This window comes from Gymnogyps californianus, chromosome 10, assembly GCF_018139145.2.
Source record: "Gymnogyps californianus isolate 813 chromosome 10, ASM1813914v2, whole genome shotgun sequence".
NCBI lineage: Eukaryota > Metazoa > Chordata > Aves > Accipitriformes > Cathartidae > Gymnogyps > Gymnogyps californianus.
The window spans coordinates 2,733,077-2,745,186 of NC_059480.1; the positions used below are offsets into that span (position 1 = coordinate 2,733,077).

The following is a 12,110-nucleotide window of genomic DNA, read 5'->3' on the forward strand; positions in this document are numbered from 1 at the left end:
AAACAGTTTGGTGCCTAAATGATTTCTAATTAAAGTCAGAAAATAGGCACACACTCTTCACCTGCTTAAAACTTTTGAAAGAAATGTCAAGCTAAGTGTACTTTACATATATTTAGATATCAAATAATTCTAAGCACTGTTAAAATGGTAGATTTATAAACATAGCATCACTTTCAAAGTTTCCTGAGGAACGTCCTCCCAAGCTAGTTGTCCTCCTCCCTTCAAGTTAATGATCACAATGTTAGATATATTATCAGTAAGCATTTAGATCCAACATTGGGAAGAAGGCTGGAGAATCTGAGACAATGTTAGTGGAGCAAACCAAAAAGAAGAAAACTAAGGAATATTAAGGAAGATAAAGCAGCCATTGAGATTCACGAGGAGCTGTTATTTACCAGAAATAGAAACAAACAAGAATGTCAACAAAATCTTTAAAGGGAAGTAAGAATGTCATAATAGAGCATATAACCTTCCCATGAAAAAGAAACTTTTTCTTCCTCACAAAATACAGAACACCCCCAGATTTCCATACCTCATTTCCGTTAAGGACAGCTTAGTATGCATTTTACCCTATGTGGACTATCAATAAAATCCACTCTCTTCTGATACAGTTTTTACTTATTCTAGAAAACAGGCATGCTACTGGAAATTGGAAAGAACAGAACTGTTTGCCAGGATTTTAACTGTGTTTTACAGCTGTTACTGTACCCACTGCAAAAATTCTAGCACAGAAACAAATCCCCCAAACACACTATAAACTCAAAGGATAAGTCATTTTTGCTTCCTTTCTCCTATCATTGCTGTTCAGGACCAGAAGGCCACCAAAGCAAGCTCAGCAGAGAGAGATCCCCAAGGGTACAAAGCAGAGTACTGAAGATGGATAGAAATTCACCATTCAAAAAAAGAAAAAAGAAAAAAAAAAAGTAAATTACATCAGCCACTTGAAGCGCTGCTGCTTCACAGCCAATAACGGAAAGCTTTTCTGGGAAGCAACTGCTTCAGCAGCATATGGTTGACAGTGGGCATTCAGCCTGCATCAGTCAGTAACAAGAGGTTTAAAAAATATGAATCTTCTGAGATTGTAAGAGTGCTACTTTCTGTAACGAGGAGAAAGAAAGGAAGTAGAAATTAGCAGCAGGGGAATGAAGATATTTATGACATGCCTTCGCCAAAAGCTTGCATCAACAAGAATAAAAACATATGGCCAAGGATCCCTTTGGTTTAATGCTGCCCAAATTCTTCGAAAGAAGCTTGTGGGTTTTTTTTTTCATCTACACCTTTAGGAGAGCGTTAAAAAAACCAAACAGAATACAACTACTTTCACATAAGCTGCCAAACAAGTCTGAAAAATATTTTAGGGAATCTGTGTGAACAGTACAGACATTGATACAGGCTGGTAATCTAAACCCTGAGCTTCAGCCCTTTCACAGAATGTTTCCAGAGCTTCAGACTTTCATATCATCCACAAAATAAGTTTATTTCCTTAAGCTATGAAAAAGGCTTGCTGAAGCTGCTGACAGCTCATATTTCTTTTCTCTGATGCTTTTAACTGTACTTGGGACTTCACCTTATACTTAAGAAGGAAGAAAACGGACTTCTACCCAGATCGTTTGATGTCTAAAGGTATATTCCCATATCAGTTACAAAATGAAGAAAAAGAATTTCTGAATTGTGGGTTATTTTCAACTCTACTCAAAGCAAATTACAGGAAGCATCAAGAAACAGTAAATAGTTTGGTTCTGGGCGCTACAGAGTAGGGCTCTGTCCTTCTCTCTTTTCAAGGCTGAGTTAACTGAAAAAAGACAACACATGAAAAATTCATTAGAAGGTACAGTGTGGCAACAGCATGCTAGAAAGACTGACTGCCGCATGCCTGATAATGGAGACTGCTTAAATAGGTTATAAAAGGCAGGCCACTTGCTGCTGACTTGATAAAGTATTACAGAGGAAGAAATAAGATTGATGCTTCATCCAGAAGAAATCTTCCTTGCTAATCGAAGTCAGCTGAAGCCTGACTCCTTCCTCTGCAGTTTAAAAAATATCATTTTCCTAGAAAGAAAGAAAAAATAGCAAAGTTAAGGTATAGCTACACCTACTAATTCATGTAATAAAAAAATGGGGAAGAAACAGAAAGGGGAAGTAAAGATACGCCTACCTTGATTAACAGATCTTTTGTCTCCTTTTGCTGACGAGTAGAGTGTCTCTGTGAGGATTTGTACACTTTTGGATGATGACAGGAAAGTGAGAAAAAGAAAGGGTAGGCCCTTGACAAACAAGCTTTAAATAAAATTATTCTTGAATGTAGACAATATTTCTATATAAACCATGCATACGAGGAGCACCAATCCATGTGTCTCCCACATCTTTACCAGCATTTGCACTAATACATGTTTGTATGACTGTCAGATTTATTCTATACAACTTGTTTCCAACGTTCTGTACCTCGACATCCTGAACACTGGATAAAGAAGTTGATTAAATCCAGAAGTGCTATGTCCCTGTCTTGTTTATATGATTCAATCCAGTCGTCCACCACAGACTGTCAAGAAAAAAAGAATACTTATCAGAGACTCTTAAAAAGTGTTTTATTAAAGGCAAATGACTTATTCTTTTCAGAATATAATTTTATAACTGAGCATTTATTTTGCATAATTATACATGTGTACAAATTCAGAAATCTATACACCTTCTCTCAGGGTGGAGACAGAACAAATATTGTTAGAGAACAGAACTATATGCATTGTTTTCTGGTATTATAATTGTATAAACACAAGTTCAAATTGAAATTACTGTAATTCCTCAAAACTCTGCTTACAATATTTATCCAGTTTTGAAATTGTGTTGAAAAAACAAACACTGTGATTCCTTCAGAATGACCAACATATATTCCCAGAAAACTGATGAGTAGAAACACTTTGGGATAAAAACTGAATTTATATTGCATAGTGAACATCTCAGTATTTCTAAAGGCCAAAGGAGCGTATCAGTCATTCAGAAACACGCAACATAGTTTAGGAAGACAGAATGCAATGAGGAATACTTGGCAAATAAAAATAATACACAAAAGTTGGTCTTACAGTGTTTGGGAGTCAATAAGCCACCTGAATCACAGTATATGAAGCTGAGTCACAGTTTGAAACTGCACTCAGAACTATAAGTCGCCAGGAGATATTTTTACAATCACTGATACACAGGCGTAGCACGCAGTCATTATTATGAATAACAGCAGGGAGGAGGACAGAAAGCACACAGGTGTCAAAAATGTTTGTCATTTGTCATATATTAATCTCTGGAGACAGCAAATGTGCCTCAGTAGCTTGATGAGAAAGGGCACTAAATGAATTTTGCCAGTCAACATAAAAGTGCAATCATAGCATCAGAAAGAGTTAATGGCAGATATACATCAGCTGAAAGGAATGCGGCAAAGCCTATAGCTGCTTCCCATGCAGATACTTTACCCTACAGTTCTGACTACAGAACCCTATCAGAGCTGCACAGACACTCAACTTTTAAAACTCCAGATGTAGGTAAAATGAAGCAATGAGGACAAAGCAAACAAAATAACTATAAAAACACTTAAAAACTGTTCTAGAAAAGCAAGAGGGTTGTGTGAGGTCCTTCTTCAGCCTGCTTCATGCTTAAACAAGTATGGCTTCCTTTCACGTCACTAAATTTAGAGTATTCCAAGTTCCTCAGTTACATAAACATTGAAGGTAAAGAATCATGTATATTTAATGTAACCAAATACTATGTTTTACTTATTCTATGAGAAAAAAAAAAAAAAAAATCTTTACTGTTCCATACATGTGGCAGCATTCATTAAGAGAACCTTGATTATGCTATCAGAGCATACCTTGCAAATAGATTATTTTGTTTTGGAAGAGTTCAGGTTTACAATACATTGTAAACAATTTCTATAAAATTAATTCAGAAAGTCCTAAACACGCACACACCCACCCCCACCATCCCCATGCAACCAGCTTCCAACTGTGCTGAAAAAGAATGAATAAGAAAGACAAAATCCAAACAATTCAACCTCTTAGAAAAATGTGGCCTCTTTCTAAACTAGTAGATACAAGGATAGGATCTTGAAAAATTTCTCTGCAGTTTCTAGCTTATCCAAGTGCAAACTCCCCTGATCACCAGTGGGACCTTAGCAAGTGTATGAGAAAAGGGAAGAAGCAAAACAGTTGTGCATCTACTAGAGACATACACAACTCTGTGAACTGAGCCAAAACACTCCATGTTTAACACAGATCACTGTACTCGTTCTTAACCCAAGACAGGATACGACTGTTAGTATTATCACGTTATTCAACAACCAGCATGAATCTCTAAACATTCAATTCGCCAGGAAACAAAGTTTTTACAGGTTTTGTCCACCAATACACACACACACGCATGCCCAGTAGGAGAAGCAATCTTACGAAGAGGTCCATCTGCTACTTAGAAGAAATTAAAAAGGAAGTCTTAGCCTCTAATTAATCTTCACACAAGTTGAGAAAACATGAAGCAGCAACACAAAACCAGTTATCTAGAATGCTTCACTGCTATTTCATCATGAATTCAGACCTGTTCCTGTAAGTATCAATCATTTCAATCAATCAGCAGAATTCTCCAGAGCACATAAAACCAAATGTAGCCAAATGTAAAAATTATTTACTAAACCAAATACTGACAAAGCTTAATGACCAGACTGCTGGTGTACTACCAACTTAAAAGATTTGTTTGAACAGCTATATTACCGTAGATATCAGAACAACATGCAATTGCCAGCAGCTATTTTTTTCACTGAGGAAAACAGCAGCTGTGCTGGGTCAGACCACAGGTTCACCTGCCCAACAGGGCTTATACACATAGGGAAAAGCACAAGAATAGGGCAAGACTATACTGATGCTTCTGAGTTACTCTCCCAGACCCTTAAGACCCTAGCATATTTCTTCTCTTGTGAATGTGTCTGTCTAAACCAGAAAGTTTTATCCCTACATCATCTTGCAGGAATGTATCTCAAGGGTTAATTATTCACTGCAAAAAAAAGAATAATTGTTTTGTTTTAAACTTGCCAATTGCTAGATCTATTTGATGTGACCTAATTCTTATAGAAGACAAGAAAACAAAACTCAAGCCCCTGTTTGTATTTTCCATGCTTCCGTCTGGTCACCTCTTTTCAGGCTGAATAATCCTACTCTGTGCCACGTGGCTTGCACAGAAATACTTCCATATCTACCTTTGCTCACTCCTGTCACACATCTCTTAACAGTTTCTGAAGCCTACTACATTCTTCTTTGAGCCTGGGAAATCTCAGATGCTTTTCCTGAGTGTTAATAACTAGTTCGCCAGCATCTGGGCACTGTCCACAGACTAGTTTCACATACAACATTCCCTGTTAGAAGCAAGGCTGGCCTGAGAGATTCCTTTCCACATTCAGTCTTACTCCTGTTTCTTGCTACAGCATACTGCCCCTTCAGCTATACCACTGCAACTGTTTCTGGACTGTGCTATAAATATTGCCAGTGAACGCATCTGGACTAAAAAAAGGGGGAGCAGAGGGGAGAGACCTGGAGGAATATCTTTCAATTTTGTTTCTGCTTCCTTTAAACAATTATTTAATTGATTCTTGCAGCACTACCTCAAAACTGTAGCATCAGTGCAGCTCATGTCCCTTCTGATATTTTTTGTCTCTTCATACAAAAAGAACTGTGAGGCATATGCTATGTCCTTGGGCACTAAGGGCCCACTCTGTCCCATCTAGTATAGCACTCGTATTTTCAACCCAGAACCATAACGCAATTCACAGAAAAATAAGGACAAGCAGCTGATCTCAAGACTCATGGACCAGACCTGAGGCAATGCAGAGTCTTTAGTGGCAGCAGGAGATAAAGAAAGCAGCAAAATCAGAGAGAAGGTTCTGAGCAGGGATAGCAGGCAAAGACTGCCTCCTGTGTCGTGTGGACCTAGCAGAGGATTGACAAAGCTTTAACTAAAATTTTGAACGTTTGGGTAGGATTCATTTTACCTAACTTTACATGCACAGCCCGTGTAGTCACACAAGCTAGTCACTCCCTTTATACTCAACATAGTGTGTATGTGTGCACACACATGCATACACATATATAGTCAATATTCAGTGGAGTTGTCAGCATAATTCATCTGTCTAGAGCAGGTATGCATGGTGAGATGAGACGGCTCCTGCTTAAAAATGCTCGTGATTACACTAAATAGATCTCCACTGACTGTCTGAGGAGCTTAAGGTGACAAGTCACGTACAGGCATCCGCCCTGTCGGCATCAGTACAGAGTCACAGACATTGTATTCACTAAGCCCTAAAAACGAGAGGGGTATTTTCAGTGTATCAAAATCAAAATAACACCCACAGATCTACATCATTCAACCCCTCATGCACATTTGGCATGCTTGTTGGTAAATTTTTTTAGAGATTACAGTTTAAGGCAACAGGAGATAATGAAGCCAGACTACATATGCTACAACAGATGGAACTTAATCAAACTGTTGACTTCTGATGTAACAGAAAAGAGCTATAAAAACTGAAAACACTATGATGAAAAAAATAAAAATTATACACATCAGACCTAAAATAGAGACAAGTATCAACTGAACCAAGAAAAACCAGCAGTAATCCAAATACCAGGAAAAAGGTCAAATACGAGTGAAAAAGAAATCAAACAACAGGCAATAGTGTAGCAAATGGTGCAACAAGCAATCATTGCCAGAAAAGGAATTATTTTGCATAAACATGCAGAGAGAGAAAGACTCCTATTAAAAATAAGGATTTCTAACCAACACTCCACAGGTTAGAGCAAACCCTCCAGGATGATTTTATCTTGTTAGCAGCCTCCATCCAATCACCCTGTTTTCAAGAGCTTCTCAAACATAAGCAAAGAGCAAACTCAGGGCAACAACCCACATTTGGTCACCATCTTGCCCAGAGATATCCTGCCCTGGCCCCCTCTTTGTCATGTCCCAAACACAGAATTGATATTGCAGTGAAGGCACATGCGGTGGCAGGAGGAGGGAAGGACCAGTCAGCTCTCTGGAAAGGAGGTAGCTACAAGCGGGCTCCATCCACCAGAAGAACTCATCCGCACAAGAGTCTTGTTGCCTACTTTTGCAAAAAACTTGTGAAAGATGGTAGCAATAGACTGCATGAGTTGTTCTGGTGGTACCCATCTGCTTCCAGATGTTTTTACCTTCAGATGCAGTAGAGAGCATGGATTTCCCATATGGAAATGTGCACTTGCATGCTGTGCATGAAATACATGATAAATTCAGCATTCCTGGGAAGCACAAGATCTACAGTACATGTGCTGCAGCATCCTGCCCAGGTGCAGGAAATCCATGCTTTTGGGATTCACCAAATTCAATACACGTGCACAAGGAAAAGGCTCCTTTGACAACAAGGTTATGAAGCACAACAAATGAGAAATTGCACAAAAAACTCTTTAGCTTCTCATCTTCATTACAAGATTGCAGTGAGGCAAGGAGTATTGGAACTAAATTTTAAGCAAAGTAAAAAATTATCTAGCTCAGTTACATAGATAAAACCTCAAGATTACTCCAGTAGCACCCACACCATCCCCTTTCACACCCTGCTGTCAGAAAACAGCTAGACATATACATACACATATATACATATATATGTACATATATATAGATACACATATATATACACATAGATGCACCACATCTCCGGGTCAGTCGGCATAACAAGTCCATACAAGTACATGTTACAAAAATGAGACTCTTCAGCATTATTTTTTTTTTTAATCTGAAAATGCTTCTATTCTTCTGAGAACTGAGTGAAAAATCAAGGTCTTCTGCAAATGGCAGATGAAGTATAGTACAAATACATAGTCAGTATGAAAATTTTCAAAAGCCCATAATGGCTTTCAAGAGAATCTCACAGAAATTAACTCTCTGGTGAATCTGTTTTAAGAACTACCATGCAGCATAATTTGAAGAATGTGCCAAGTAGGCAACCCTACAGAAATAAGAAGCTTAAAGAAAGTCAAGCAAGCAGCAGAATAGATCCACAGTCTGAATAAAGAAATTAAAATCAATCATGGAGACTTGCAGATATATTGACCTTCACATCTCAAAGACTGCTAAAAGATAAATAGGAACATTTTATAGTATTGAAGAGAAACAGTAGCTCGGATTGCCAGTAAAAGCACAAGTCTGATGCAATGAATGAAGTAATGAAGCTAGTTATCTTATTACCTCCTGGAGGCTTTACAGCTATGAATCCATTTCATATTCCTTCAGTGCAAGAACATTACTACATTTAGGAGCACTAAGTGCTGGAGAAACCAGAGAGACTAACTGCAGATGATATCTTGCCAGCTCGTGTAAATTAGCACAGTCCCACTAAATATTAATGAAAGTTGATTTCAAAAAAAGCCATTTCACAATTTAAATTAAATAACAATTTGGCAGCAGCGCTACTAACACAAAGTGAAAACAAATGACACTATATACGAAGTGTATGTTCAAGTGTAAGATCTGAGTCAACTGTAAACCAAGGCAAATCAACTATAAAGAACATTTAAATAATTTGCCATTTCATGCAACTGATCGCGGACATGCTTCATTTACAGTGAATATGACAGAACAAAAAATGACTCTAGAATGGGTGCGCAGCGTGTTTACATTAAAGGTAGAAAAAAACCCAAAATCAAAGCTTATACTAACATCTGCCAAAAAAACAAAGTTACTCAAATGAAATTTGAAGCTTATTAAAACAAAAAAGGAATGTACAGTGAAATTAAAGATTTCAATTATCTGTATAAAGAGCAGCCCAAAGAGAAGATAAAAGCTAGAAAATATGCTTTAACAGACAGTGAGAAGAACTTAGAGTACACTGAAAATAAGAGCACAGGGAAAGAAAGGCAAGTAGTGAAAGACTTATAAAGCTCTGCGTAAAAGCTTTTTTTAAGTGAATCTGTGCAGGGTTTTTTAAAAAGAATAAAAGTCTTTTAAGGTTAAATTTTGTGAAGACTGAAGTAATTACACAGTTACTGGGGATAAGGTAGTTCCTAACATGTGAAAATATGTGCAATTTAAGATTGTGCATTAGACTTCAAGATGACTGGTTGCATTCCAAACTGCAGGCAGTAAGTCTAATATTCAGCCATTGAAAAACCTAATATAAGGTTAATAAAGAAGAACTGTAGATTGAGAAGCTGCAATTTATTCTTTTTCCTCTGAAGATGGTCATTTTAAATTATGAAAGAGTTCACACTTTGCTAACACCTAGCAAGCACTTTCTGAAAAGCCAAAATGATTCTTTTTAAAAAAATCTTTACTTTAATGTAACAGTACCCATTTCTTGTTTTTTCATCATAAGCAAAGATGGGAAAATCTGCTTTATGCAGTGTCTACCTATGTAACTTTTTTTTTCCCTGAAGCACAGAGAGGTAAGGAATACAATCCTAGAAGTATTTATGCCCAATAAAACTAAGGGACTCATACTCTCCATACAGAGACATCTGTGTTTGGCATTTCATATAAATACATATTTCCATGCAGTAGAATGGGCATTAAGTATCACTATGTGGGGAAATCAGTGTAACACATTATATGGAACCATTTGGGGGAAAAAAAAAAAAACACTACTGAAAGATACAAATATTTAGTTCTCTTATGAGAGTATTAGAATGGCACAATTTAACTGGCATTACACTTATGTGCACAAAAGGTACTGGAAAAATTCTTCTTTCAAATGGATTAAAATCACAGGAACTACTGTGGACAAGCACTCTTGCCCTGGCAGATTCGCGCTGCTCAGAGCTGCATTGCCTCACCTGAGTCCTCCAAAATGACAGGTGGACTGTACAATGGCCTCATACCAAGCAGATTTTCCACTATGGTACAGAATTTCTGTAGGTGCTAATCTCTCACAATTGACATGTTACACAATTTCCAAGGGGCTGTGTCTGTTTAAGCTGGGCCAATCATGGGCACGAATGGTTCTGAGATGCTACAAAGCATCAAAACTACTCATATACATTGAACATGAGAATAAAAAAATCCTTAGAGGAGTGCAGAAACAAAATCAGTTATTCCAATAAGAGAGACCCATCAATTTATTAAAAAACACAATTCAAGTTCCTTTGCTAGCACAATTTGTAAAGGGTTCACAGATCACCCCAGACACTTCAAAAAATGATGACATTCTAGAGAGCAAGAGACTTCTCCGGCTTTAAGTATAATGGGTATTTTCAGGTATAAACACTTTCACACACTGCACTACTGGCAAATATGTTCAAATTAACAGCAAAATCATCCTACATCTTATTACATCACAAGGGAAAAGAAGTCTTGTGTGATGACTGCAGAAAAATTCATTTGGTATTAAGGGATACCCTTCTAATTAATTAATGCTTCATCTGAAGGCTAAATTGTTCCTAGTATAACAAGCATGAAAACACGTACCTAGTTTTGATTTTGTTTTTCTTTTAATTCAGTAGCATACAACCAAAAGCAAAGCAAGATTAGGCTGCAGAAGAAATCCATCTAGCAATATGAAAACAAAATACTAGTTTAAATGTCAATAATAGTTGCAGTTACTTTACCCTGTAAACTTTAGAGAATGCATACTTAAACTCCTAAGGAGTTTCTGAGACAGTTTGGGGAAATCCAAACTTATCATTCATCCTTCAAGTGGGAGAATACAGCATTGTTAAAATACAACAAAGGACAATTAAACTAAAACATGCCTTTAACACAAAAAACATGGATCATACTTAATATCATATGTCTGTATATTGTTAATCTTCAAAGACCTTCACTCCCAGAAATAGCTGAGGCAGATGCAGAGACACTATCCAGCAAAGAGGACTTCTAGAAGGGAGAAGAGACAAACTCAGGGAAGAGAAAGCCATTAAGGCTACTGAGAACGCAGACACCACATTGACCCTGAGCTGCAAACAGTCAGAGGTAGGGGGAATTCCCAAAATACATTTTTGCCTTCTTATTCTCTTTCTTAACTGCCGTTGTCACAGACAGGATATTGGACTTTTGGTACGATCCAGTTACAGCCGCTCTGATGTTTTTAAGCTCAAGTATATATGTAAAAACATATATGTAATTCCTCCTAAATAAGGTAGATATGGTGATAGTTACACAGTCATTCTAATCAAGAACAAGCCTGAGCTGCTGCCAGAGATGGGCTGAATCAGGGAGCTGATCCAGCCGAAAAAAATCCACCAAATTGTCAGGTTCTAATTAAATCTATTTCTTGGTGTGACTACAAAACACACAAGAAAGGTGTAAAAAACATCAGCTGTAGGTGTGGGAGAAGGTGGGACCAATCTGTTCAACAGCAGCCTCAGTTTATTCAAGATTAAAGCAGGCATATAACAATTTGTTCTAACCAGAACCACTGGAAGGACTAAGGAACATTGGGATTATCTATATTGCATAATGATTATGTAATTAAAGTAACTGTGAAATAAAATTCCAGGGAGTTGAGAGAAGTAAGCAAAGCAAAGCTTAATCCATGCAGAATGCATTAGGAACCAGCTGATAAAGCTGAGCAGTCACTGGGACTTGCTCTACTATTCAACTTCCTTCCCCGGGAGAAGCCAGCCCAAGGAGCAGCCTCACTCTCTGGAGGAGCACCAGATGCCTCCTCCAAGGCCAGTGCCACCTCCTGCTCCACATTCACCAGCCCAGCTCCCCGCTGCAACGGCCAGGGTACCTGTGACCACCAGGACAGGGGAGCAGCTACTGCAGCGGGACCTGAGGGGGAACAATGATGTTCAAAACTTTGGCTCTGCCTCTACAGTTGCTCAGGTTGGCCCCCCCTAACTTCTAATTAACTGAAACCAATATTACTATTACTACAGAAGAATGAGGGTTGTAAAAGAAGCTGTTGGCTTAATACAGGAATGGGTGTAATTCCATGGTCTGAGCTACGCAGGGAGGTAGTATACAGACCATAAATGCTATGAAAACACAAAAATTACTGAAATTATATAGGATATGCCATATTAACAAGATGCATAAAGACATATCAGCTCTTTGGAAGAACTGACTATCTTGCATTTCTTGTACAGATCATCAAATCTCAAAGGGATAGAAAAAGATAC

The 12,110-nt window shown here is 37.8% G+C and overlaps 1 protein-coding gene across 1 annotated transcript in view; it reads right to left on the reverse strand.

Moving 5' to 3' along the window:
• STAG1 (stromal antigen 1) overlaps positions 1-12,110 on the reverse strand; it is a 200,526-nt gene that overhangs the window by 123,420 nt on the left and 64,996 nt on the right. Inside the window, exon 5 of the mRNA XM_050902898.1 lies at positions 2,443-2,539. Within this exon, the coding sequence (XP_050758855.1) occupies positions 2,443-2,539 (97 nt within the window). The remainder of the gene's footprint in view (positions 1-2,442; positions 2,540-12,110) is intronic.